A 23,562-nucleotide genomic window follows, 5' to 3' on the forward strand; every position below is an offset into this window, starting at 1 on the left:
GGATCCAGAATCTGGATCGTTCCTGTCACTTTAACTCTGATGCCCTGGCTGTGTGCTTCAAATTACGTCTCGTGTGGCAGATGAACTGCCAGCGCGTAAATGTTGGATTTATTTTCAATGTGGTTAAACAAGTGTCTCATTAACTTTTGAGTGAATCAAACCAACACAAAATAAACTTCAGTGATGTTCAGATCCTAATGACTTCTGATTAGTGATGGTATTTATTGGTAACATGTGAAGTGAGCGCAGATCAGCAGGGGAGTGGGGAGGAAGGACATGCAGCCAGGCAATACAGCACAATACAAAGTACATGGGCCGCTGCTGTAGCGGGCATCTGACATTTTCTGAATGCATGCATTGGGAAAAGTAATAACTGAATCAACCGACATGAGCAAGATTAAGTTAGTTCGGTTATAAATGTCTGTTTCCATACATTTTCGGTTAATTGCCAAGCCCTACTATTACGTCATTGATTCTCTATATTAGATGGCTGCTTTTTCATCAATTAATAAAATCAGTCAGATAAATCTGAACTCTCTTTTTAATTAGAAAGTGCTTTAAAAAAAAGTATTATAGACTTTGACTACAACAGACTGTAACAGTTGATAGAAAATTTACTTGACTAATGTTTTTATAAACATGTATCGACTCCTGAGCAATAATAATCAATAGAAATAGCAAATCATATCTCTACAGACATCAATACATAAAGAAGACAGCTATACAGCAACAATTGATTTGTCTTTTGAGCATCTTTATAACATTTTACAAAAGAAGAGTCCTTTAACACCCGTGAAAAGCCATTTCATGAATTAGCTCCTGATGATGATCTGAAGATTGACGAGTTAGGTAAATCTGGAATTTGCTAAGGAATATTACCTTCAGTTGAGTGCATCTTAAAAATAAAGAGAATAACAAAAACAGGCACATGAACGTACAAACAAACCGCTGGGTCCGAGTGTACACAGGTGGAGTGGAGTGAGTTTGTGTGGTAAATTACCAGCCGGTGAGTCCTTGCTCTGCCGGTTGAGGAGGCAGAATCCGGGGAACCGGCTGTTGATGGAAGCCTCTGCTCCCCTCACTCTCTCCGCTCGGTGGCGGCCGAACTGCACCTCCAGCAGTTTGATCTTCCTCCGCAGCAGCTCGTTCTCCTGCTGGCTCCGGCACATTTCCAGGTGAATCAACAAGTATCCGTCGTCCAAAACTTTACAGATTTCAGCAACGGCCGCGTTTGCCAGAACCTCCATGATGGAGGCGATCTGAGTAGGGAAGTCGACGGCCGTTGACATTGTCACTGCGCAGCCTCGTTGATAGAGATGAACCCCATTCTTTCAGGCGACACTGATATGAAGAGTAGGGCTACTGTCCGAGCTGGAGAACGTCACAAATAGGCACTATTATTTTATTTAGTAACAATGTAGAAAATCTCAGACAGCCAGGATGAGACGTGAGCACTGCCCGGAAACTCTCAAATTATTTTGTTCTTCTTCTTATTGTTTTATGACGGCTGGCATCCAGCTTAATGGTACATTACCGCCACATCCTGTTCTGTGGATCATAAAAGGCTTACATTCTACATCCCTTTTATATATATAATATGTAAATATATATATAAATATATATATAAATAAAAAGATAAATTAAAATACTCTATTTACCCATCAAATATAGAAAATCCCTGTACCCCTTAAGAAAGTCAACACCACCCTGTTCTGTGCTTTCTTACCCATATTCCATATACCTACAGCCTACTATAACCCCACTCCATCACCTCATCAATTTTTTTTTGTACTTTCCTTATTGTATACTCCATGTTTCTTTCCCTTTTCAACAGTGCCCCATCATCTACTATATCTACTGGTACCTTTGAGAAGATGTTATTTTGTCCTTATTATAAAGAGTAATATGCTTATTCCCTTGAGGTGTTAAATTTCTTGCCGTGTGGTTATTTGATAAATCTGACCCAACCCTTACTTGAATTTTTCTTCCAAACAGAAAATCCTTTATCCAGTTAAAAAGTCTTCCACCAATCCCCATCTAGTGCAATTTGGTTAACAATCCCAATCATGAAATAGGCTTTTCTTTGTCAAAAAACACTGCCAGAACTATTTCTTTGTTTGCCTGGACTTTTGGTATTTCGGTCTCAAGCCTGATCACTGAGTCTATGGGGTTCTGGCCCTTCCTAAAACCACTCCAATGGCTTGTCAACATTCCCTTCTTCTCAGGTTTATAAGAGAATCTTTCTGCTATCATCATTTCCATTATCTTGTAAATGTTTGATGTTAATGCTTTTGACCTATACCTAGTGGGTTTGGAAGGATCTTCTCCGGGCTCTGTTATCGTGATCTCTACTGCTTCTTTCCATGAACTAGCTAATTTTCCCTCCTCCAAAACTTTAATAGCTGTTATAGAAATGCAGCAGTTTCAAATACGGCCCTCTCCTGGATGCTTTAATATGTCATAACAAATCTGATCTTTCCCTGGAGAGGTTGGTCCTGATTTATTTATTGCTCTCACCATTTCTGACAAAGTTAGATTTTATATTATTTGTTATTCCACCTGCTTCCTCTCTCCGGTCTAACACATTGATACTCTACATACAGATTCATTGGTCATTGTATGTGACCCCCCCACATTGTATTGTGAGCATTCAAATCGGCATACCATGTTACTCTATCTCTGTTTTGTCAGTGGATTTTGTATGCTTGTATTAGTTGATTATAGTCTCAGCTTCCCCTCTTCCATCACTATGATTTCTCTGTACTGTTCATCACTCCTGCAATGAATGACACCATATCCCTTTTATTTATATATATCTTGTCACTGGATCCTTGTTGCTACGCTCTCATACCCCCAGTTGCTCCTTTATTTCTGATGTTTAATATCTATTCAAGAGTAATTTTGTTTACAGAGCCAGATTGTCCATTTTATTTATTCTTTTGGTTCTGTGTGGTTTAATTTATTCATATTTTATTTATTTAGGATATTTTTATATTGTTAATTAAAATTTCAGACCGAATAATCATAATAACTAAGTTAATTTCATTTTGAAATGGTGTATGCATGATTATGATATAAAATTATCATTTTCAAAATCAAAACAACAATAATATATTTTAATTGCAATAATGTCTGGGACAATATATTGTCCAACAATTATTGTTATTGTTATTAGAGTCCTACCTCAATGCTTTTAACAATGCACCAAGTTAGAGGTTTCTTTGCTGTCTACAGCTTTAGGTTTCTGAGAAATCCATATCTAAGCAAAATTGGTATTGTGCAATCAAATATCCTCAACCGAATCTAGTTTATCTAGAATCGAAAACTTGTGGATTGAAATTTAATCAATTTGTGAAATCAATCTGACAGCAGTTTCATACATGTTTTCATTCCTAGAAGCCACAAGATACACAAAGAGACACAGAGTCCAGAATCCAGTTAATCTCCATGTTTTTAATGAAACTATATTTTCTGTATTTAAACCTCTGAACATTTGATCAAGCTAAATTACTTTATGTATTATCACAAACATTAAAGTCAATATTCTGAGCATTAAAAAAAGAAAAAACTATGTAGTTCTGTTTTCTCAAAATGATTTTGTTGAAAATAGTGACATTTATTCCCAGAATTTCTAGTGCTGTCTTCTTTAACACTTTGTTATACAAGTCATTTGTAAGTCAATGTTAATCTTTAAATAATTCAAAAGAGAACTTCTCAGTATCCTGTTTGATAGTAGACCTTGATATAAAAAGGAAAATACAGTAAGTGCCTTGAAAGTTACAATCGTTACTTTACTGTGAGATTGAAACAGATTTTGTCTGTCTACTTCGTCTGTTGCTAGGACTGAGATCGTGACCAGGGTCAGAAACAACAACATCCTTCACAAGAAGCTCATCACAGTTCCCTTCTTCCCGACCTGGTGAGGCTGCAGCGCGTGGAACTGAATTACAATCCTGTCAATGAGAGCAGACTGTCAAACATTTACTGAAACATGGAAACGACACAGAACACAACTCAAACTACGTTACCAGTTATGGCCATGTGAGCGGGTCCTCCACTAATCTTTGTTTCAAAATGTCCTTGGGCAAGTTACTGAAGATGTACTGGCAGTGTATGAATGATGTATGATGGAGAAAGTTCTGCACATAGATGCACTGCATGAATTTGTGTGTGAATGGCTTAACGCTACAGCTAGGAGCTTTGATTAGTCATAAAGACTAGAAAGATGCTACATAAATACTGTCCCTTAATCATCTTGTGGCCAACTTTCCTGGTCTGGCTTCAGGCCTCACTGAGCCAATATGTGGGAAACAAGATACTATGACCAGCAGGTTGACCTCTACCCAAACTCCATAAGATTAAACCTAATTTTCGTGCAGGAAATGAAAAACAAGGGATGCTTCCAAACAAACTGCTTTAACCTGCAAAATTAGATGTATGACCGACACTATGGATTATTCAGACATAACTGGCAGAAGGCTGACAAGCCCCCAATTATAACATCTGAGGTTGACATCTGAGGTGGCTATGAGGTACCTGTAGCCTATTGTGATGCAGGCTACAGGTCGGGGGACAGCGGGGCACTATACTCAGCTCGGTATGCACTTTCTCATGGGATCAAGGAAGCAAAAGAGCCTACATGTGCAGAACACACAGCCACTTCTGCGGGGGACACCATACAGATGTGGCACTGACAGTGTTCAAGCACTGACGGACCATTAGAACCAGGCAGAAAACTGATGACAATGATGACTAATTTCCTGACAGGCGTAAAAAACAATTTCTTTGCCCGTTTTGAAGCATCAAATACTACAGCAAGGGGGAGGATTCAGGACTTCCTTCCGGAGAGACCATGGTTAGCCCGGATTGGCAGGAACAGCTCTGACTCCATCACACTGAGCACTGGTTCCCTGCAGGGCTGTGTGCTCAGCCCACTGATGTTCACACTGCTAACACATGACTGTACAGCCAGATTCAGGGACATAATCATCGTCAAATTTGTTGATGACACCACAGTGGAGGGGCTCATAAGCAAAAAGATTAATCAAGGTACAGGGAAGAAATCGAACACCTGAAGAACTGGTGCAGTGACAACAAACTGATGTTCTAAGCTGACACCAGCTATTTTTAGTGAATGTCTGAAACAAGGTGAGAATAATGTTCATATAATTCTAATTGAATTCAAGTACTTTTAAAAAGTCCCACGTTGATCGAATTTTTATTCAAGGCTATGCACCGACACATCATGTCCCATAGGTGCTCAACTGGATTAAGGTCAAGGGAACGTATGTGTGCCAATTCAACATAATGCTATAATTTGGTGTTTTCCTACTGTGTGGACAATGGGGTGTTTTCCATTGTCCACACAGTAGGAAGGCTTATTAGGAACAATTTCTTGTGATTGTGGATTGAAATTCTATTCACCATACTTCAAACTACTACCAAACTACTCAGATTGAACCTAACAGACATGTAAAAACTGTCCCAGCAACTCAAATATTCAGACCCTGTCACTTTTCTCAAATTTTGTGTTGCTTCGACGCAGAAGCATGAATCAGCCTTAACCTTGCAGCAATATGAGAACAACTGGGCTTTCCCATTCCAAGTATCATGTAATTGGAACACTTGAAGTTGGACACTGCCTGTCACCTTGCTTTGGTCAATGCATATTACCTACTTCACCAGAGCTATGTCCGCCTTGCAGCAGAGATATGGCCAGCTGCAGCAGCCAGTCTAGAAATCGAATGGCTACTATACTAGCCATCTTCAGAACTAAACTCAGCAACCTTTAAACGATTCTGCTTTTATCTGTCTGTCCAGATTTTCTGCAGGTATGAAAGGATGCTGTCCGTAAATATATAAAAAAAAAAAGAGGGCACTGCTTGAGATGTGCATATGAATGGATAATGATCTACAAAAACGTTGCCCAAAATGCAAAGGAAAACACCTGGGAGTCCTTTATGAAGTGAACCAGCCTCAAAAGGATATATATACACACACGTATATATACAGCTTATGCCTACATTGAGTGAGTGAGGGAGCCCCGGAGCCTGTGTGTCTATATAAACTCAACTCGTTAAGAGTTTCTTCTCTCCTCTCCTGATACAAAAACTTGATATATATATATATAGTCTATGTACAAAAATATACATTCGTGCAGTAGAGTTTTGTGGATGGGCCAGGAAGTGAGCAGTCTGCTGTGAGAGGGGCATGAGAAGAGAGAAGAGAAACTCAGTGAGAGAATTTCATCCTGACACCTTACAACATTAACCTGACAATTTGTAAGGGATGGTCGCATTACAGTAATTTTATACATTGCACTTGGCACAAGCCGCAATGCATCGAGTATATTCGATATATCGCTCACGCCTAATATTGATTATGACAATATTCACCCTTTAGTCCTGGATCCCCAAAAAACATATCACAAAACTGCTTATCAAGGATCGTGACAACAAGTAGCACCATCCTGGTCCTGAGAAAGTTTTTGCTCAGCCTCAGATGAAACTATTGGATCTTATGTGGGAGGCAAGCAGTAAGGAAACATTAACATTCATGTGTAGAGACGGCAAGAAATGTAAATCAAAACTCATGTGGACGTTGTAAGAAAAATAAAAAATTCAATAGTCGGAGAGATACAGTCTAAAAGAAGTTTAAAAAAGGCTCTCTGTTTGTGTGTGTGTGTGTGTGTGTGTTCTAAACACTGTAATATTGAAGGTCCAGTGGGCTTTGGCCCAGTTTAACTCCTGTACATCGTAGTTATAACAAAGACTTTTTAAACCTGGTTCAGTTCACTCGATCCAGACCACAGAAAGCATGTGATTACAAGAGGACTGAGAGACCCTCATTCTCAGAGAGTTTAAATCCAGTTCTTACAGCTTTAACACCAGGCCAAACAAAGTAAAAGTTAACAGGTCAGCTATGACAGCTCCCTAACAGTTTGTCCTGTGCAATACTGTCTGCCGTCTCTCAACAGCGACATAGATTGATTGACTAATATTTAAACTACTGTATGCGATGAGATGAGATGGATTGATTGTCTTCAATAGCCTTGTTTAGCTAGGGCTTGTTTAAAAATGTGCTGCATACAGAATAAGAGATGCAAGAATAATACAATAATAATAATTCTTAGGTATACAGCCTAACAGCTTTTTGAAGTCCTGAATAGTGTCTTTTAGTTTAGTTCCTTTTTTTTTAACAAAGTTTATGTTAAACTATTTTGTACATAACCAAGAAATACAACTATAGAGTACAGGTCTTTTGAATTTGTGAATAAATGAAAATATCATCAAATAAAAGGTTGATCAAGAGCAGGCCTTGTTCTCAAGTCTGTGCTTTTACAACTCTAAAATAACCTGATTGTGCAGTGTGTTTGGAGGCAGAGCTCACCTGTCTTCAGTCAGACCAAGTTCTCTGGTCAGGAACTCAAAGATCTTGGAACTGTGCTCCTTGTTTTTCTCAGCGGAGTCCGTCACACCGATGGCAGACACTGAAAGCATCAGGCACGGAGAGCAAGAACCTGCCATCAGCATTGGCAGCCCAGGTTTCACCACCACATTCATCCTCTGAAAGACAACCACCAAGACAACATTAGTGAGGCGGAGTCAGTATAATACAGACCATCATAACGGGAGCTTGAGCACAAATTACACATAGATATGAGAGGTTTGAGTTAAAGGGGACATATTATGAACATTCCACTTTAGTAGTGCTTCTACACGTTAATTTGGGTATCTGGCATGTCTATCGTCCAAAAAACTCTGGAAAAAAACAACTCCCGCAATTTGTTGTGGTTCCTTTATGTCAGAAACTATACGCTAGAGTGCGTAGAATGGGATTACGACCAGAATTCACGTCACGTCAGGGCACTCAAAACAGGTCAACCTGAGGAGGGCTGCTTTAGACAGGGTAAAAAGGGTGCTGTTTTAAATGATCCTTGTGGTATTTTTACCAAAATATGTTACAGACATTTCATTAAGACCCCAAGGAACCATATCAACTGTGGTAAAATGGGCATAATATGTCCCCTTTAATTCTCCTGTGTGTCAAAGCCAACCAACATGGCCTTAAGTCAGGGGTGTCCAAACTTCTAATCCCGAGGGCCACATACAGAAAAAAATTCAAAGGTCTGGGCCACTCTCGCCGCCACGCCCCCTGCCCTGGAGCGGACCGTTGACAGTGCGCCTCAATTGCATCGTTCAGTTGCGGTGGGCGTGGCGGCGTTCTGAGGGACAGCTGGCAGGTCAGGGGTGAGTTGGGTGCCACCTAGTGTCTTATCTGAGACATACAATACAGTGGGCCATAGTCCATTACATTACAATTAATTTAGCTGACGCTTTAATCCAAAGCGATTTACAATCAATGCATTCAAGGGTACCCGAGGGTACAAACCACGAACAACAAGAATCAAGAAAGTTAAATAATTTTTTTTTTGAGGCGGGCCAATTTAAAATGGATGGCGGGCCGCAGATGGCCCGCGGGCTGTAGTTTGGACACCTCTGCCTTAAATCAACATCTGAACTCTTACCTCAACTTGTTATAGTATAGTAAAGACAGACACCCTGAGTTAAGTGATGAAGTTAAGTGATGAAGTCAAAAACAAGTGAGGTTAGTCAACAAAATAGAAGTTGACTTGCGTTCTTATCAAATCATGCATCACATGTACTATTAGTTGGCAGAACTAGTCTTTAACATGTGTTATGTGCAAATGTGTTTTCCTGTCATTCTGTGGCTTTACTTACCTACATACATTTACAACTGCAAACAATTCCTACACCTGTATTGAAAGTGTCTCATTATACTGTTGGGTTACACCCAGTCTAAAACATGTTGTGTTCAGAGCTGATGATGCAAGTGTTGTGTTTTTAAACAATGACAATTTTATATGAATGCTTATGCTGTGATTTACTACTGCTGTATCATCCCTTAACAGTAAGTGTCACCGTGAGACTATAGAGAGGGTAAAAGAAGAAGGAGCCACAGTAGGTAGAGAGTACAGGAGCGGTTATCAGAGAGAAGCAGAATGTGTGTGTAAGGGAAACATGTAGCCATGTCGGCATTGTTAGCAATTGCTAAATAAAACCTTAACAGTTCAAGAACCATACACTTGTCTCCTATGCTTGACTCACAAACAATGTGACAAATTGGCAACGAGGATGAGCGCTTCATTACCAATTCCAACACTATTTCTTCATTACATTGGCGAGCTGCCAATACTATTTGAAACATAGTGGAAAATCTTTGATAACACATGCTACTGATTAACTCTAGAGGAGAAACATGGCCAGATTGAAGGCGATGTGCAGTCTTACTTCATTGCTTGAGACCGGAGGACCAAAGGCTAATCTACACTCTTCCAGAACAAGGTAAAACAACGATGTTACCAATAATCGGCTTGAAAAGTAGTTTACTTGTTAGCTTGCAGACACACATTCATACGTCGTCTCCAAAGTGCTGATGAAACCACAACCCAATGTGGATGGTTTGAAAGCGTAAGCTACACCATGTTTAAAAAAAAAATATTCAGAAACCTCAGAGAGAGCCACATGTGAGTGATCCCTCTACCAGGACGGACAGAAGTGCAATAGATGCCACATTTTATTGAGAACATCAGAAAAAATGTGTGTGTATGAGTATTTACAAAATTGATTAGAAGCAGGCTGTGCAAAGACCTCTAGAGCAGGGGTGTCAAACTAATTTTAGTTTCCCCCTGAAACATTTTCCGTACTCCGTACCCCAGTTTGGTTTTTGAACACTGTGTCGTGTTTGTCACTGACTGGCGGCTTCACGCGAACGAGCTTGGATCTCACTGTGTGTCTCTCTGAGCAAATGAGTGGGGGCGGAGCCTCTGGGCCTGAGTGTGTTTGCTGTCTGGGGAAACACACAAACATTTGCCGCTACTGGTATTTCATGCTGGCCTGATACGATCATGAATCAACAAATTAACGTGAGTTCACTGTTCGTGAAAAATATTCCCTACATACACTTCACTGTAGCTACAGGGCGCCGCTCCAGAGCCGCGGGCACCGACCCCTGGCTACGTCGAAAGAACGATTTTGTTGATTGTTCAACCGCTAAAAAGATGTGGACGTTAAAACATAAGTACCTTCTCACATTTCCCCCTCCCGGTCGAGCGCCCCACCTGTTATGCCTCTGAACCCCACCTGTTTGAGAATTACTGGCATAGAGTGAGATGGCGGGTTGACTTTTTTTTCTATTCTTATTTCAAATTTCGGCCATCATACGCGTTTTCCTTAAGCCTGAAACATGCTTCTGCGACTGCGTCTGCGTCTTTTCACGCCGCTGTGGCGCAAGACTCGTTTTCATTCATGCTTCCCCAACCGTTGCGCGTCTTACAAAGCAATTCCGCGCCAGAACACTAGGCGGAGTAATGCTTTTTGTCGAGACGACCTTAGAGACGCCTTCTTTCTTCTTCGTCGATTGTTTATTTACATAGCCACTGCGGCTCCTCGTAGCCTTTTTCTGGCGGACAAATCCGCCAGTCAGTGACAGGTTATACAAGTGATCATACTATCGGATATCTTCTGCCAAGTGCTCTTCTATTTGGTCCATATTCGTTCTTCTAAATCTTCCGTGATTTCTGCCGGTATTATGGGGCATGAAACCGGAAATGCAGCTCCAGAAGGGATGTAGAGCAGACCAATCACAGCCTTGCGGGCTGAGTGAGCTTGCGGAGCTTTGCCGTAAATTTTAGAAAAGGGGGTCGACACCCGTCAGCACGTAAGGAGGGATACATAAGCACGTAAGGGACCCGGAAGGGCTCTTGCGCTTACGGGCCCGTGAAAACGCAGAAGCATGTTTCAGGCTTTACTTGTACAGGCTTCGCAGTGAATTACAGTGATAAAAATCACAATCATGCATGTTCATTGTTCACTGCGTTTATGTAGAATTACACCAAATAATGTGCAGTCTGCTGCAAACCCTGCATGAACTGTCTCAGAAGGCGCTCGGCGCAACTGCACGTGGTAGACGCAGAAGACAGGAAGAGAGCACGTCTTTTGTTAAATGTTAAATGTTCTTCATGAAGGGTCATTGGCATGATTTTTCACCAAAAAAAGGCACAATGGAAGGTAAATTATTCCTTAGTATATATATCCTTGTAAGAGATTAAACCAGGATAGCTTATTTACTTAAGTACAACAGACCGCAACAAATATGTAAATCACAATAAATTCTGTTGATCAATATATATTCAATTGAATTATTCAAAATCAACAATCAAATAAAATTTGTGGTGTTCGTCTGTCTGCGTCGGATTACAAGTACATTCAACAGGCTCTGTTAGACATCTGCAAGAGCAAGTTAAACAACGTGTTGGATACTACAACAGAGACAACCTACAAGGAGCTCGGATGACTTCGCCAATCGGATGATTACACCGGACCCGACTGCGACTACAGCCCCGATAAAGAGATGTCGGAAACGTGGTGCAACGAAGCAGAAGAGGAGCAAGCGCGGAGGTATCCGAGCTAGGCTAGCGGCTAGCCCAACTCGCTCAAGGCCTAATTATAGTCCTGCGACTGCAACCGCGGAAGGCCACGCAGCTGCATCGACGGATCCGTTTTGGTTTATGCTTCCTAAACGTGTTGCGCGTGTTGCAACGCAATTCACCGCCAGAACACTAGGCGGAGTAACTTTTTTTTTCGAAAACAAAACACACAAAGAAGAGACGTCTTCTTCTTCGTCGAATGTTTATTTACATCGCCACTCCGGCTCCTCATAGCCTATTTCTGGCGGACAAATCGGCCAGTCAGTGACGGGTTATATAAGTGGTCATACTTTCGGATCTCTTCTGCCAAGTGCTCTTCTATTTGGTCCATATTCGTTCTTCTAAATCTTCCGTGATTTCCGCATATTGTGGGGCATGAAACCGGAAACTAGACTCCGGACGGGATGTAGTCAGCCGACCAATCACAAGCCTTGCGGGCTGCGTGAGGCTCGCGTCGTTTTGTCGTATAGTTAGAAAAATTGGCGGACGCACGCAAGCCGCCAGAGGGCTCGAAAGGGGCGTGTTGCGTGTCTTGCGTGCATGCGTGCGTCCGTGCAACACGAGTATAATTTGGCCTTCAGCCTTACCATCCATCATCATGGCCAACGGACGATCCTTGGACAATAAAATGGATCATATACGACTGCTGAGGTCAGCGAATCGTACAGTGAGTAACTGCTGTGTGCTTGTTTTCACTGAAAAATGGCTTAATGACAACATCCCCGACTCCGCTGTACATCTTGAGTAGTTAATATGCTATCGTGCGGACACAGCCCTCGTTAACGGAGGTAAACAACGCGGTGGAGGAGTTTGTGTTTACATACCTGATGCGTGGTGCCAGGACGCTGTGGTAGTATGGAGACACTGTTCACCACTGGCGGAGTATGTGATCATAAAGTGCTGTCCTTTCTATCTGCCGAGGGAATTTACTGCGGTTTGGATAATCGCAGCATCCCTCCAACCTCCAGCATTATATTTCCACATTTATTTATTTCCACATTTAAGTGTCCCTATGTAAATGAGGAAGGAGGTCCCAACCTCAGTCTCGAGCAGGATTGGTCCACTGAGCTACACACACGACACACAGGCCCCGGTGCTCCACCCCAGACATCGCCACACACTTGTTCGGAGATACAAGCAATGACTGAGATCTGAGGCCGTCACCGTGAAGCAGCCGCTCAGTGACTTTGTAGAACAGTGGAATCACAGAGCTTCTGCTCAGAGATCAGCGGCTTCATGATCAGAGCAGAAGCTGCAGGTGGTTTGTACTGAGCTGGAGTTTCTGTTTCCTCCTCCTCCCCACGGCTCGCTCCTTGTGCTCATTAGAACACGAGACGTGGCGCTCACAGTGGCGGAGCCAGGGAATTTCCATTGGGGTGGCAAGGATGGGGCCAGTGATAATTTTTGGGTGGCAAGCATGTGTCTCACCAGGCAATGCAGAGCTATTTAAGACACATATAGGAAACATCTCAACATTATTCGGAATTCAGGTGAAAAAAAAGAATACACTTATTCTGTATTCATACTTGGTTTTAAACTGTGTTGATTTACCGATTGCTATTTGTGTTTTTTTTTGTATTGTACGACTGAGTCGAACAATGGTTGTAGAGATATGCAATGACAGTAAGGTACTCTATTTTATAGTAGAGATGTCCTCAGTTTATGGCGACAAGCCAAGTCAATTCTCTCAGTGTATCATCAGGAATACAAAACAAGGATGCAAAATTAGAAGTGCAATGTTTTTTTAATCAAGTCTGATCACAATATGGATTTATCTTTAAATAACAAAAAGTATAAAATACTGAGCTAATGTATAGAAATATGAAAATAAATAAAATAACATCCTGAATACTATTTGCTGAATTACAACAAATGTAAATACGACAAGCATTAACAGCCTGTTTAAATAAGCAGTGTCAATTTTTCTTCAATTCGATCCATAAACATCTATCAAACACATAATAACAAACATCATATTCACAATGGGTATTAGGCGGAGTCTGCAAGAATGATTCAAGTTTGAGCCACATTTACACATATCAGACAGAGAATCCAAACAGTGACATCTCATGAAAACTGAACACTTCAATGACTGTCCTTAAAGATCTAAAGATTAGCCTCCTGTATATAACAGAGGCATTGAACACTTTGATACTTTCCTTTGTGTTATAAAAAATAGTGCCTCTTAAAAAAACAATTGCCTCGAAGCCCTTGGGGATTATTTACATGGAATCTTCCAATGCAGAACTTCTAACTGCATTATTGAAACTATTTACATCATCACTTCATCATATCATTGTTTACACACTCATTTCAGACGTATTCTGCGGTTATTGTGATTAGCAGCAAATCGATTAACAAATTCATCCAAGTCCAGGGACTTTGCTCGTCTGGACTCCACACTTAAAATACCCAGACTGCTCAGTCGATCATCATCCATAGTGGATCTCAAGTGTGTCTTTATTAACTTGAGTGTGGAAAAGCTGCGTTCACAGGAGGCAGTACTGACTGGTATGGCAATAGCAATTTTGCATAACCTGAAGAGCTCATGGAATACCTCTTTAAAGGGTTCAACGAATTTAGTGAGTTCTACTAGGCTAGAGGGCTTCTGTATGCCAGATTTGACTTTTCTCTCTAGGATTCTTTTCATTTGGTGTAACTCGTGTTTGAGGTCATCTGTGTTACATTCATAAATAGAAGCAAATGCAAATAGAGCTTGCTCTTGGCAAAATGTATTACTTGACGGATTTAAGGCTTGGATTCCCAACATTATTTCACAATTTGGTTTAGCAAATCGTCTGTTTAGCTCACTGAGCATGTTATCCAGCACAGGGTAAAATATGCTGGTACGGAAAGTGTCCATACTCTGCTCTGAACGCTCACCCGTTGAGGACATGACAGCATGTCCATCTAGCCACCGGCTCTGTTTTGTCTTTCTTTTTGAAGTAGGTTCCACCTCTACATCACATTTTTCAGCAGTATTTAAGATTTCTCTCCAGAGTCCTTCAAATTAGGATTCATCCCTGTAAGCTTGATCATTTTGCACAAGGGCTTGAACTAGATCCTCAGCTGAACACAAATCAAGAGAGGGAGACTGTAGCATGTCAGAGAGACACCTTGCATCACCAAAAACCTTATTGCATATCACCAAAAGTCCAATGAACTGCAGGTCAAATTGAGCGAGCAAGCCTCGTGCATCAATGCTTCTATCGCCACTGTTTTCTGAAGCCACTTCTACAAGGAGACGCATGATGGCAGGTAGTCTATTAAGAACAGTGTGGCAAGCTATATGCCGGCAAGCCCACCTTGTTTCACTCAATCGCTGAAGTTCTCTGGGTGCTCCAGGATACATTTCTTTCTGTATGTTCAGCCACTTGTTGTGAATGTACGAGCCAGACACAAATACATAGAGTCTCTGCAACAATGCGAAAAAACATTCAGCTTGTGGTACTGCCTTAACTGTGTCCACAAGAACAAGATTAAGACAATGGGCATTACAATGTACATAAAAGGCCTGTTTTGCCACCTCTTTAATACGAGCCTGAACGCCTGAGTGCTTGCCACTCATGACAGAAGCCCCATCATATGATTGCCGGATCAGGTTACTTTTGTATTCCAAGCCACATCTCTCAAGTACCTGTATTATTTTATACGTCAGGCCTGCAGCATCTAGGCGGTCTGCAGATTCAAAGTGCAAAAAGCTCTCTTTTACGGCTCCTGCATAATAATATCTTAACACTAAAGAGATCTGCTCCTTTCTTTTAAGGTCTTTAGTTTCATCTGCCATAAGGGAAAAGACTTCACTCTCCTTGACTTTGTTTATGATGGAAGCGCGTACCATTTCAGCTAATGTATCCAAAATTTCATTTTGAATTTGGTGGCTCGTGTATTTTGCATTGCGAGGCCCTGTCATTTTCTTTTTAACAACTGGGTCATGTTTAGCAATCATGTCCAATATAGCCAAGAAGTTTCCCCTGTTGTCTGCATCTACTGTCTCCTTGTGTCCCCTCTGTGAAATATTCTGGGTTGCAGTTAACAGTAGGACTTCTGCTAAACTTTTTCTGTAGGCACGATTTTCCTCTATCTGCTTATGATGTTCTTTACTTAAAGTACTCATTAACAAGGCATCAGCTTTATCTGCTCTCTCATATTCTTTCCAAGCAATCATTGCATTTGTGTGACCCTCTCCCTTTGCATGTCCACAAAACCCTCCATCTCTGAATGTTGCCTTTTTCCAGTTTTTAAAACCCAAGGCTGACGTAAACACTGACTCTGTGTGTGGGAGGCCAAAATGCCTGCATGCATAACAGTATGCTGAGTCTTGTGACAGTGAATATTCAAGCCATGTGTGGATAGAGTACCACGATGCCTGAAAGTGTCTGCGCCTGTCGCCCTGGAGTGTCCTCGGATAGAGTTTCAGACGTGGCTGGACTGGACTATCAGTTCTTGATTTGGAAATGTCTGTTTAAAAATGGAAAAAAAGCCATATTCAATTATTAAATTACAGCAGAGATTAATAATCAAGATAAACTCATACATTGGAGTGTACTATCCCATGTTACATCTAATGGATTATCTGAACACTATAATCTTCTTAAAAACGTTATAGATTTGAGACCATTCATCCAACTCTACTCAAGTTGAGGTGAGTGGTATGACTCATACCTGTTTATGAATTATCAGGCCACTGTATCAGATTGGGCAAAACTGAAGTGGAATTAAAGTGTCCAGTATGTGTGAAAGAGTGAGTATACCTGGAGGTCCACTTGGGCCGCCACTCGTTGTTGGAGGCTCCTCTCTCTCGCTGTCTGAATCTTCTCTGTGGGAATCTAAATATATATATTAAAAACATTAATAGGTGTTTAAAGTATTTTCCACAAGGTGTAATGATCCACTATCCAATTTCACAGATACAAAAGATTAAAATTAATTTTCTACAGCATTAAACATATTCAATATAAACTTGTGGACAATATCGATGGAAAAGTTAGCAGAAGAGTACAACATACAATGTAAGATTGACAATTTACCTGGGGATCCACTGGGGCCACTCCTCAGGGAGGACTCTTCTGTCCTGCTCTCAATCAATCTTTCAGAAACATCTAAAATAATTACAATAAGGTGTACAGGTAATTTTCCTAAAGGTTTTATAATGCATGCTATATAGTGTTTAACAAACACACTATAAGCTAAAGTATAATATTAGTGAAAGTGTCTCTGGGTAGCAAATACAAATATGCCATACTTTAATGTAATGAAAAAACTAACTGATATGTTTTACAATGCACTTTCAACCTGACCTGTATATGAATAGACACACTTTAAGCCAATTGTAAATAAGATAACCTCATACCAAGCTGTACTATATGTGAGTCTCTATACTGTATACCTGGAGGTCCATTTAAGTTGCTGCTCTCTGGGGGCTCCTCATCCTCGCTCTCTGCCTGTTTTTTCTCCATCTCATCCTCATTCTTTGCCTTAGCTGTCTTCTTTCCACTTGCCCTGAAGAAGGACGCTATGTCTGCCTTCTTCCTCTTCATTATTTTTCCCTCTTTAATGACACCTATCCAAAATGCATACTGTATATACCTGACACAATCATAACACGTTCTGGCAACAATAGCAGTTAACAGCAAATAACTAGATCGAAAGTCGATCCGAAGTTGCAAAAACAAACGTGTGTAGAGACAAGAGAGAGATTATATTAAAACACTGTACACAATCTCGCAACATAGTTATCAAATACAGCATAGCATATAGCAATTTTAACAGTTTACTATGTTCTCCTCCGATCTAGCTTGCTTCTAAACTTCGCAAAATAGATAGTCATGGGTGGGATAGTCACAGTTATTAGAAGACAAAAACAACATCCATTATGATATCATACCTTTCTGTTTTGGGTTTCTTCACTTAGCCGCAGGTGCCGGTCGAAGCGTCAGGTGGTAACAGGCATTCTCAGGCCATGCTTGAGCCGTTTAATTCAAATACAGGATGTGTGCGCGCTGCGCGTGGCTAAAGGGTCCGACAGTGTACTAGCGGTGCGAGAAAGGTTCCGCATTTTTCCACAGCCGTCAAAACTTTTAACCGCTCTGATGTGGTGCTTGGGGTGGCCAATGGGGTGGCCACCCCCTGGCTCCGCCATTGGGCGCTCACAGTCAGAACTACTGACACCTAAACCTTCCCAATAAAAAATAACCTTAACTAACCCTCTGAACTTGAACTAGTTCATTTTAAGTGTGAACTGGCTAAACGCTGCAAACAGCTTCTGAACAATAGTCAGCATTGAGAGGCAGAAGTAGAAGGGCTGGATCATTACACTCCTGTGACCAATCCCGCATGAGACTGTGCTAAGGCCCGTCTTTCTCCTTAGCATACGGACACAGAAATGTGAAAATAAATAAATGTGGAAATATATTTAAGACATTTCTGTATTTATTTATGTATTTCCTTTTTTATTTATTCATTTATTTCTGTATTTATTTATACATTTATTTATTTATTTATTTATACTTAAGTCATGTATGGTCCTCCATAATAACAGGATGTTTTGAGTTGAGGAAGAATAAATATAACAACGAGGGCTCATTCACACTGCAGTAAAGTGAGCCGCCATGTGGGAAGCCAGCCGCCACCAGTTTTTTTTTTTTTTTTTTGCGCGTCTACTTGTGGCTTTACGGTAAAACAGCGTGGTTGGCTGAAACGGCCTAAAATTACGACAAACACAAATGTATTCACTTATAACCTCTCAAGGAATTTTTTTTAATCAGCATCTTAGTATGGCTACATTAGGAATAAATTAGTCATTTTTTACAGACTTGCCCTTCAATTTGAAGTAAAAATACATAATTTACATGAAGAGATATGCCATGAAGATAACAAAAAAAAAAATCAAATGATAGACTATAACTAAAAAATAGTTGTGTTTTCGTTCTTTTTATCCGCTCTGACTATCTACACCGCTTTACCGTATGAGGCACTAATAGACGCGCAACAAAAACCCGAGTGGCCGCTGGCTTTCCACATGTCTGCTCACTTTACTGCAGTTCATTCACTATGTATGTGGCAACATAAGCCGTTTTCAGACATGACTTCCGAGTAAAATTTGGAGAATTGACAACAGACTTCAGAGGCAGTATACCGCCAGCCGCCCTTTGAATTGTTGCTGCGCGTCTATTTGTGCCTTTATGGTAAGGCAGTAGGATAGTTGGCGTGGAAAAAAATGAAGAAAACATAATTATATTTTTGTTAGTCTCTCATTTCATATATTATTCTCTTCATGGTTTTTATGCTCATAGCATTTGTTTTACTACACAATGACAGAGACCATTCAATTAGATTCAATTAAACAAAGCTGGGTTGTGTTTGTCTAGCTGTGGAGTTCATTTCCAGTATACTTCCCTGTAGCATTTTATTTCCAGGTATATCGCGTGTCCCGAACTGAAAATTGTGTTTGCAATCAGCAACAGGCGTCAGGCACACGCTGTAAAGCAAAGTGGACATTGAGTGCTACGCGTGTAAGGACTCTCTCCTCCTTAAGTTAGTTCCGCAAATAAAAAGGACAGAGTTGGAAATACAACTCACGTCCTCAGGTTTTCCCAGAGCAGCTGCAGTGCTGCTACACAGCTTCATCATGAAGTCTTCAGAGAAGGAGCTGACCGGCAGGTTCGTATGTAGCTCGATGAAAGGCATCTTAAACACTCTTCAATATTTAACAGCGCTCCCAGTTCAGTGAGAGGACGATGTCGGCAGCCAAAAAAACCTATGGATGAGACACGATAACGGACCGTACTTCTTCCGGTTGACATTTTCGAAATACACGTTTTGCGTGTCAGCATTTAACCAACTTGCGGCCGCTACTTGTTATATTGATTTTTGTTGAAATAAGACATATTTTCCTAATTTCGGATGGTGGATTTGTGTATGCATTCAATGCTACTATTTAAGGCAACCTCTTATTTTGAAAATGCAACCGGAACCTGTGACCCCGCTATTAAGCGTGCAGGATCCCTTAATTCGTCAATGGTGTATGAGGTCAGGACCATTGAAATTGAATAAGGCCTGAGTCAGAGGCCTCCAAAACTCCAAGATTTAAAATGGTTTCAAAATTGGACCAGCAACCTTTGCTTTAATACACCATTAGAATCGACCCTTTACGTACCTGTAGGGGGAGACAAAGTTAACTTGGGAAAATATGACACCATTAGGTTCGTGATAAATCAATAGTTTTGATTTGAACAGGCAACAGCCAATACAAGGATGAGTATATAACCAGAGGGTTTGGACTTCAGTCTTCAGCTGGGTTCCAGAGCCATCTTGTAAAAGATTAAACTCTACTGCATTGAACGCTGACCATCTCCAGTGAATTATTTTGACTAACTATTCAGTCACCAGTAGCAGCAGAGTATACGTGTTGGAAAATAAGTCTAGACTCAGTATCTTGCCCAGTATTGGACCCAATTATCTCCAACATTACAATGTATATATTTCTACATCATTTCATCCAAGAAGTCATATAAGGTCACTGTGACCTTTGACCACTGCATAGAATTACCTCATCTTTCAGTCCAAGTCACAGTCTTAGATATCATATTCCAGAGGCCAAAAACATCTTTATTTGAGGCCACCACGACTTGACATTTGACCAACAAAATCGAATCAGTTTATCAGTGCGAATAAGTGAACATGTGGGCCATATTTGAAAGACTTCCCTTGAGATGTTCCTGGGATTTATATTCATAGGGCAAAAACGTGTGCTTGAGAGGTCAGTGATCTTTGACCACCAAATTATAATCAGGTCATCCATGAGTCAAGTTAATTGTGCCAGATTTAATTAAATTCTCTGCAAGCGGTCCTAAAAAATCATATTGGCAAGAACGTAAAGGTCACTCTGACCTTCACCTTTGACATTTTATCTTTGAGTCCAACTGAACGTTTGTACCAATTTTGAAGAGATTCCCTCAAGCTGATCTTCAGATATCATATTCAAGTGAAACAAACATATTTTGATAAACAGACACTTCATATTAACAGTAATAGATAACAGCTGTTTATTAAATCTAGGTCACTCTCCATTATGTAAAAACATTTCACATCGATCAACAAACAAACAGAACCACCATGCTGATGGCCTGAGGAGCAGCGTTCAGATGTGTTTGTATGTATGTGTTAGGGTGGGTTTGTTTATGTGGCATCTCTCATGACTAAAATCTGTTGGTCATGGCAGGTGACATCTGTCCTTCACACCAGTGAGGTCACACCTACAGAGAACCAGGGAAAAAAGGGAAAAATACATTAAATTCATGTTTGTTTTATTGAATCACTGCTTTTCCCAGGATGGAGAAATCCGGAACCCCCCGCCCCCAATTGGATGATAGTTATTCAAGGGACTGACACCTGATATTAACATCCATCCTTACAGATCCGGATTACAAAATTCGGATCCGGATTACAAAAATCACATTAATACCAGGTGTGTATGGGTCCACTGGTGTTGCCACCTCTATGTAATTTTACCAGAAACAAACAAGATTGATTATATGAGTTAGCAGTGCAGATAGATTCTGAAGACTATGTTTTAGTTTCTTCCTTCGATTTATTTGCTTTTAGGCTACCCTGTTTACTGTAAAGCACACTTTAGAGTAAAAGGTCTCAGGGGAAAATTGTGTTGTGTAGCTTTAGCCATCATTCACTACAGACTCACCGTGGGAGTGCTTGCACTGTTTGAGTGCCTCGTTGAAACCCTCACATAAAGTCAGGTCAGTTTGGTTACTGGCACATTCCAGAAACTGTCTGACCTCAAAGTGACAGGGGACTGGCTGGGCTGGAGCAGGCCGGGGAGGGTCCTGCAGTGGTAGCGACAGACATCTGAGTTAGTCTCACATCAGCACCAACAGAGCTGCTGAAAAGCAGCAGACATCTTTGGTGATGGAGGTCAGCCTCTGTAAGGGGCTACAGGTCACAACTCAAAAAACAACACTCTGGGTCATAATATACTTTCAGAACGTTTTCATATAGTTTTTAGTTACTAGTTGAAACCTTTGTTTGTCCTCTCACCCCTCACCTGGTACGCGGACTTGGCGGGCTCTTGACTACTGCTGCCACTGCCACTGAAAGCTCCTGTGAGAGCGCTGCCAACAACGTGGCCCACAGCCGAGCCTACAGCCACCCCTGCAGCTGTAGTAGCTATCTGGGCCATGATACCAGGTCCCTGGGACTGAGCAGGAGCCGGGGCCAGGGAGGCAGGGGGCGGATGAGCTGGAGCTGGAGCATAAGATGGAGCTGGGCTACAAACCCCCCAAAAAGATTTATTGTACATTAAGCCGTTCGAAATGTCCTGCAGACGAAATCTGGAGAAATTTCACTGCAATTTTCCAGTCACACATGCACAATGCGGAGGAGATTCTCTGTTGTTCACAACAGCAACAAATCTGTCTTACACAATCTGAACATAAATTCAACAAGTCATGCGCTCAGACTGAAAGACCACACTCTTGAATAAAGATAGGAAAAAATCTCCATATAATTTCATGTCTGAAAGCACCTTTTGAGAGGGTTAGAGGGACAATTCCTAAACAGCTGTGTCAACTTCGAAAGCCCTTCTTCCATCTTTGACACCCAACCCCTTCTCATATCCGACTCAGCACAGAAATGTAGAGTAAAATAATTCATCAAACAGCATACTGCAATAATTATTGAAGTGAAAAATAGATCAGATAATGTGTCCAAGACAAGTTAGCACACAGTTAATTCTTCAAACTGCTACAGTAAACCCCCAAAAGGCCTGTTTATGAGAAGTGATATTGGTTAAGGGATGTTAGCATAGGCGAATGAGAAAGAACCTAATGATGATGACTGTTCCTCACAAAAAAGAATTACTTGTTAAATTACATAGAAGATTTACTGACTGTTTGGGTGACGGGATCAGTTATTCAAACAGAGCCGAGCAGGCAAGACGACTGTCATGCCTCTTCATTCAAGTTGGACACAGAGGTGTCATTTCATGAAGACTAACTTCCACACACTCAGTGTGGCTTTAACTTCAATAGGACCAACATTACACTTGAGTATTGGTTAACTGTGTTACCTAAATATCAAATCCTATCTCACAAGCAATATTATGTCATGATGTAACTCAGTTAATAGGATTTTTACCTGATTTTTTCATTAATCTAGTAAAGTTTTAGTATTAAAATATTACATTTAATATGGCCAACATATACGACAACACACGCAGTCTTGACTTTCTATAGTTGTGAGTGCCAGAGAATTAGGTTTAGGTAAGGATTTTTTTAGGACATAACCCTAACCTAAAGATTGGCATACACTGTACAATTTAAGAGCGTTTTTGCCCACAAGGCGCACATCCTACACCACAGACTACCGTATAGTATGCATCTTCTCTTCTAGAAGTTGGTTTAAAAACTCGCACTGTGATATTGGACTCGGATTCTCTCTGGGCCGTGATTTTCCCCTTCCGAGCCCCTTGCGGCTTCTCCTTTAAATATTTCCTTAACTTCGTGAGGTTTTCCGTAGGGGTCAAGGAATGGATGTAAGGAAAGATATTTGGACATCCCCAGGGCACCCTCATGTTTGCCGCGGGGACCTCTTACGTCACAAGGTCTCAGTCACTTATGACGCAATACTAATTACACATTACGCTACACAAACCGTCAGCTGTTCGAATGAAACAGTCCTATTGATATAAATTACAGTCAGATAAACTACTTCAGTTACGTGTCAGTACGTGACGTGTTGCCTCACTTATAACAGCTCACATGGTCTAACTTGAATGCCGCAGCGGTACAGTGTGTGAGCCTGAGTTATTTGTCCCTGGAGGCGGCTGGAAGGTGTGTTACCTAGCTGGAGCTGAGGGACGGCTGCGGCTTCCTCTGGCCATGTCTCACACCACCTGCGTTTATTAGTGCAGCTCGTACCGGTGAACTTCTGCAAAATGCTGTCCTATTCTCACGTGTCTCTCTGCTCGGGTCACCGCCGGGTGTCTGTCAGTGACAGGCCGGCAGCTCACATGCATGCAATTGACCTTGCAGCGTTCA

At 41.1% G+C, this 23,562-nt stretch overlaps 3 protein-coding genes across 3 annotated transcripts; all 3 read right to left on the reverse strand.

Moving 5' to 3' along the window:
* Positions 1-3,433: 3,433 nt before the first annotated feature.
* ddt (D-dopachrome tautomerase) lies at positions 3,434-19,286 on the reverse strand. The gene is made up of 3 exons (XM_062388025.1): positions 19,091-19,286; positions 7,390-7,565; positions 3,434-3,953 (listed from the first exon to the last, which is right to left on the reverse strand). Exons 1-3 carry the CDS (start codon positions 19,196-19,198, stop codon positions 3,881-3,883), a joined length of 357 nt encoding a protein of 118 aa, XP_062244009.1. The 5' UTR covers positions 19,199-19,286; the 3' UTR covers positions 3,434-3,880.
* LOC133953875 (zinc finger MYM-type protein 1-like) lies at positions 7,572-19,081 on the reverse strand. The gene is made up of 4 exons (XM_062388024.1): positions 16,899-19,081; positions 16,540-16,611; positions 16,264-16,338; positions 7,572-15,970 (listed from the first exon to the last, which is right to left on the reverse strand). The coding sequence occupies exons 1-4, from the start codon at positions 17,047-17,049 to the stop codon at positions 14,520-14,522; spliced, it is 1,749 nt and encodes a 582-aa protein (XP_062244008.1). The 5' UTR covers positions 17,050-19,081; the 3' UTR covers positions 7,572-14,519.
* A 1,246-nt stretch (positions 19,287-20,532) lies between the features above and the next one.
* On the reverse strand, positions 20,533-23,562 carry chchd10 (coiled-coil-helix-coiled-coil-helix domain containing 10). Its single transcript, XM_062388027.1, has 4 exons — positions 23,365-23,562; positions 21,570-21,792; positions 21,210-21,351; positions 20,533-20,766 (listed from the first exon to the last, which is right to left on the reverse strand). The coding sequence occupies exons 1-4, from the start codon at positions 23,403-23,405 to the stop codon at positions 20,747-20,749; spliced, it is 426 nt and encodes a 141-aa protein (XP_062244011.1). The 5' UTR covers positions 23,406-23,562; the 3' UTR covers positions 20,533-20,746.

The sequence above is a fragment of the Platichthys flesus genome, chromosome 5, assembly GCF_949316205.1.
Source record: "Platichthys flesus chromosome 5, fPlaFle2.1, whole genome shotgun sequence".
NCBI lineage: Eukaryota > Metazoa > Chordata > Actinopteri > Pleuronectiformes > Pleuronectidae > Platichthys > Platichthys flesus.

Coding starts and splice junctions, on each gene's coding strand:
- chchd10 (XM_062388027.1), bottom strand. CDS start 23,405: ATGGCCAGAGGAAGCCGCAGCCGTCCCTCAGCTCCAGCTAG. Junction 21,793..23,364: donor CGTCCCTCAGCTCCAGCTAG/GTAACACACCTT, acceptor GGGGGTTTGTAG/CCCAGCTCCATCTTATGCTC. Junction 20,767..21,209: donor ACAGTGCAAGCACTCCCACG/GTGAGTCTGTAG, acceptor GGTTCTCTGTAG/GTGTGACCTCACTGGTGTGA.
- ddt (XM_062388025.1), bottom strand. CDS start 19,198: ATGCCTTTCATCGAGCTACATACGAACCTGCCGGTCAGCTCCTTCTCT. Junction 7,566..19,090: donor CTCTGGGAAAACCTGAGGAC/GTGAGTTGTATT, acceptor GTTGTCTTTCAG/AGGATGAATGTGGTGGTGAA. Junction 3,954..7,389: donor CTTGGTCTGACTGAAGACAG/GTGAGCTCTGCC, acceptor TCTCATTGACAG/GATTGTAATTCAGTTCCACG.
- LOC133953875 (XM_062388024.1), bottom strand. CDS start 17,049: ATGAAGAGGAAGAAGGCAGACATAGCGTCCTTCTTCAGGGCAAGTGGA. Junction 16,612..16,898: donor CAACTTAAATGGACCTCCAG/GTATACAGTATA, acceptor TAATTATTTTAG/ATGTTTCTGAAAGATTGATT. Junction 15,971..16,263: donor CGGCCCAAGTGGACCTCCAG/GTATACTCACTC, acceptor ATTTTTAAACAG/ACATTTCCAAATCAAGAACT.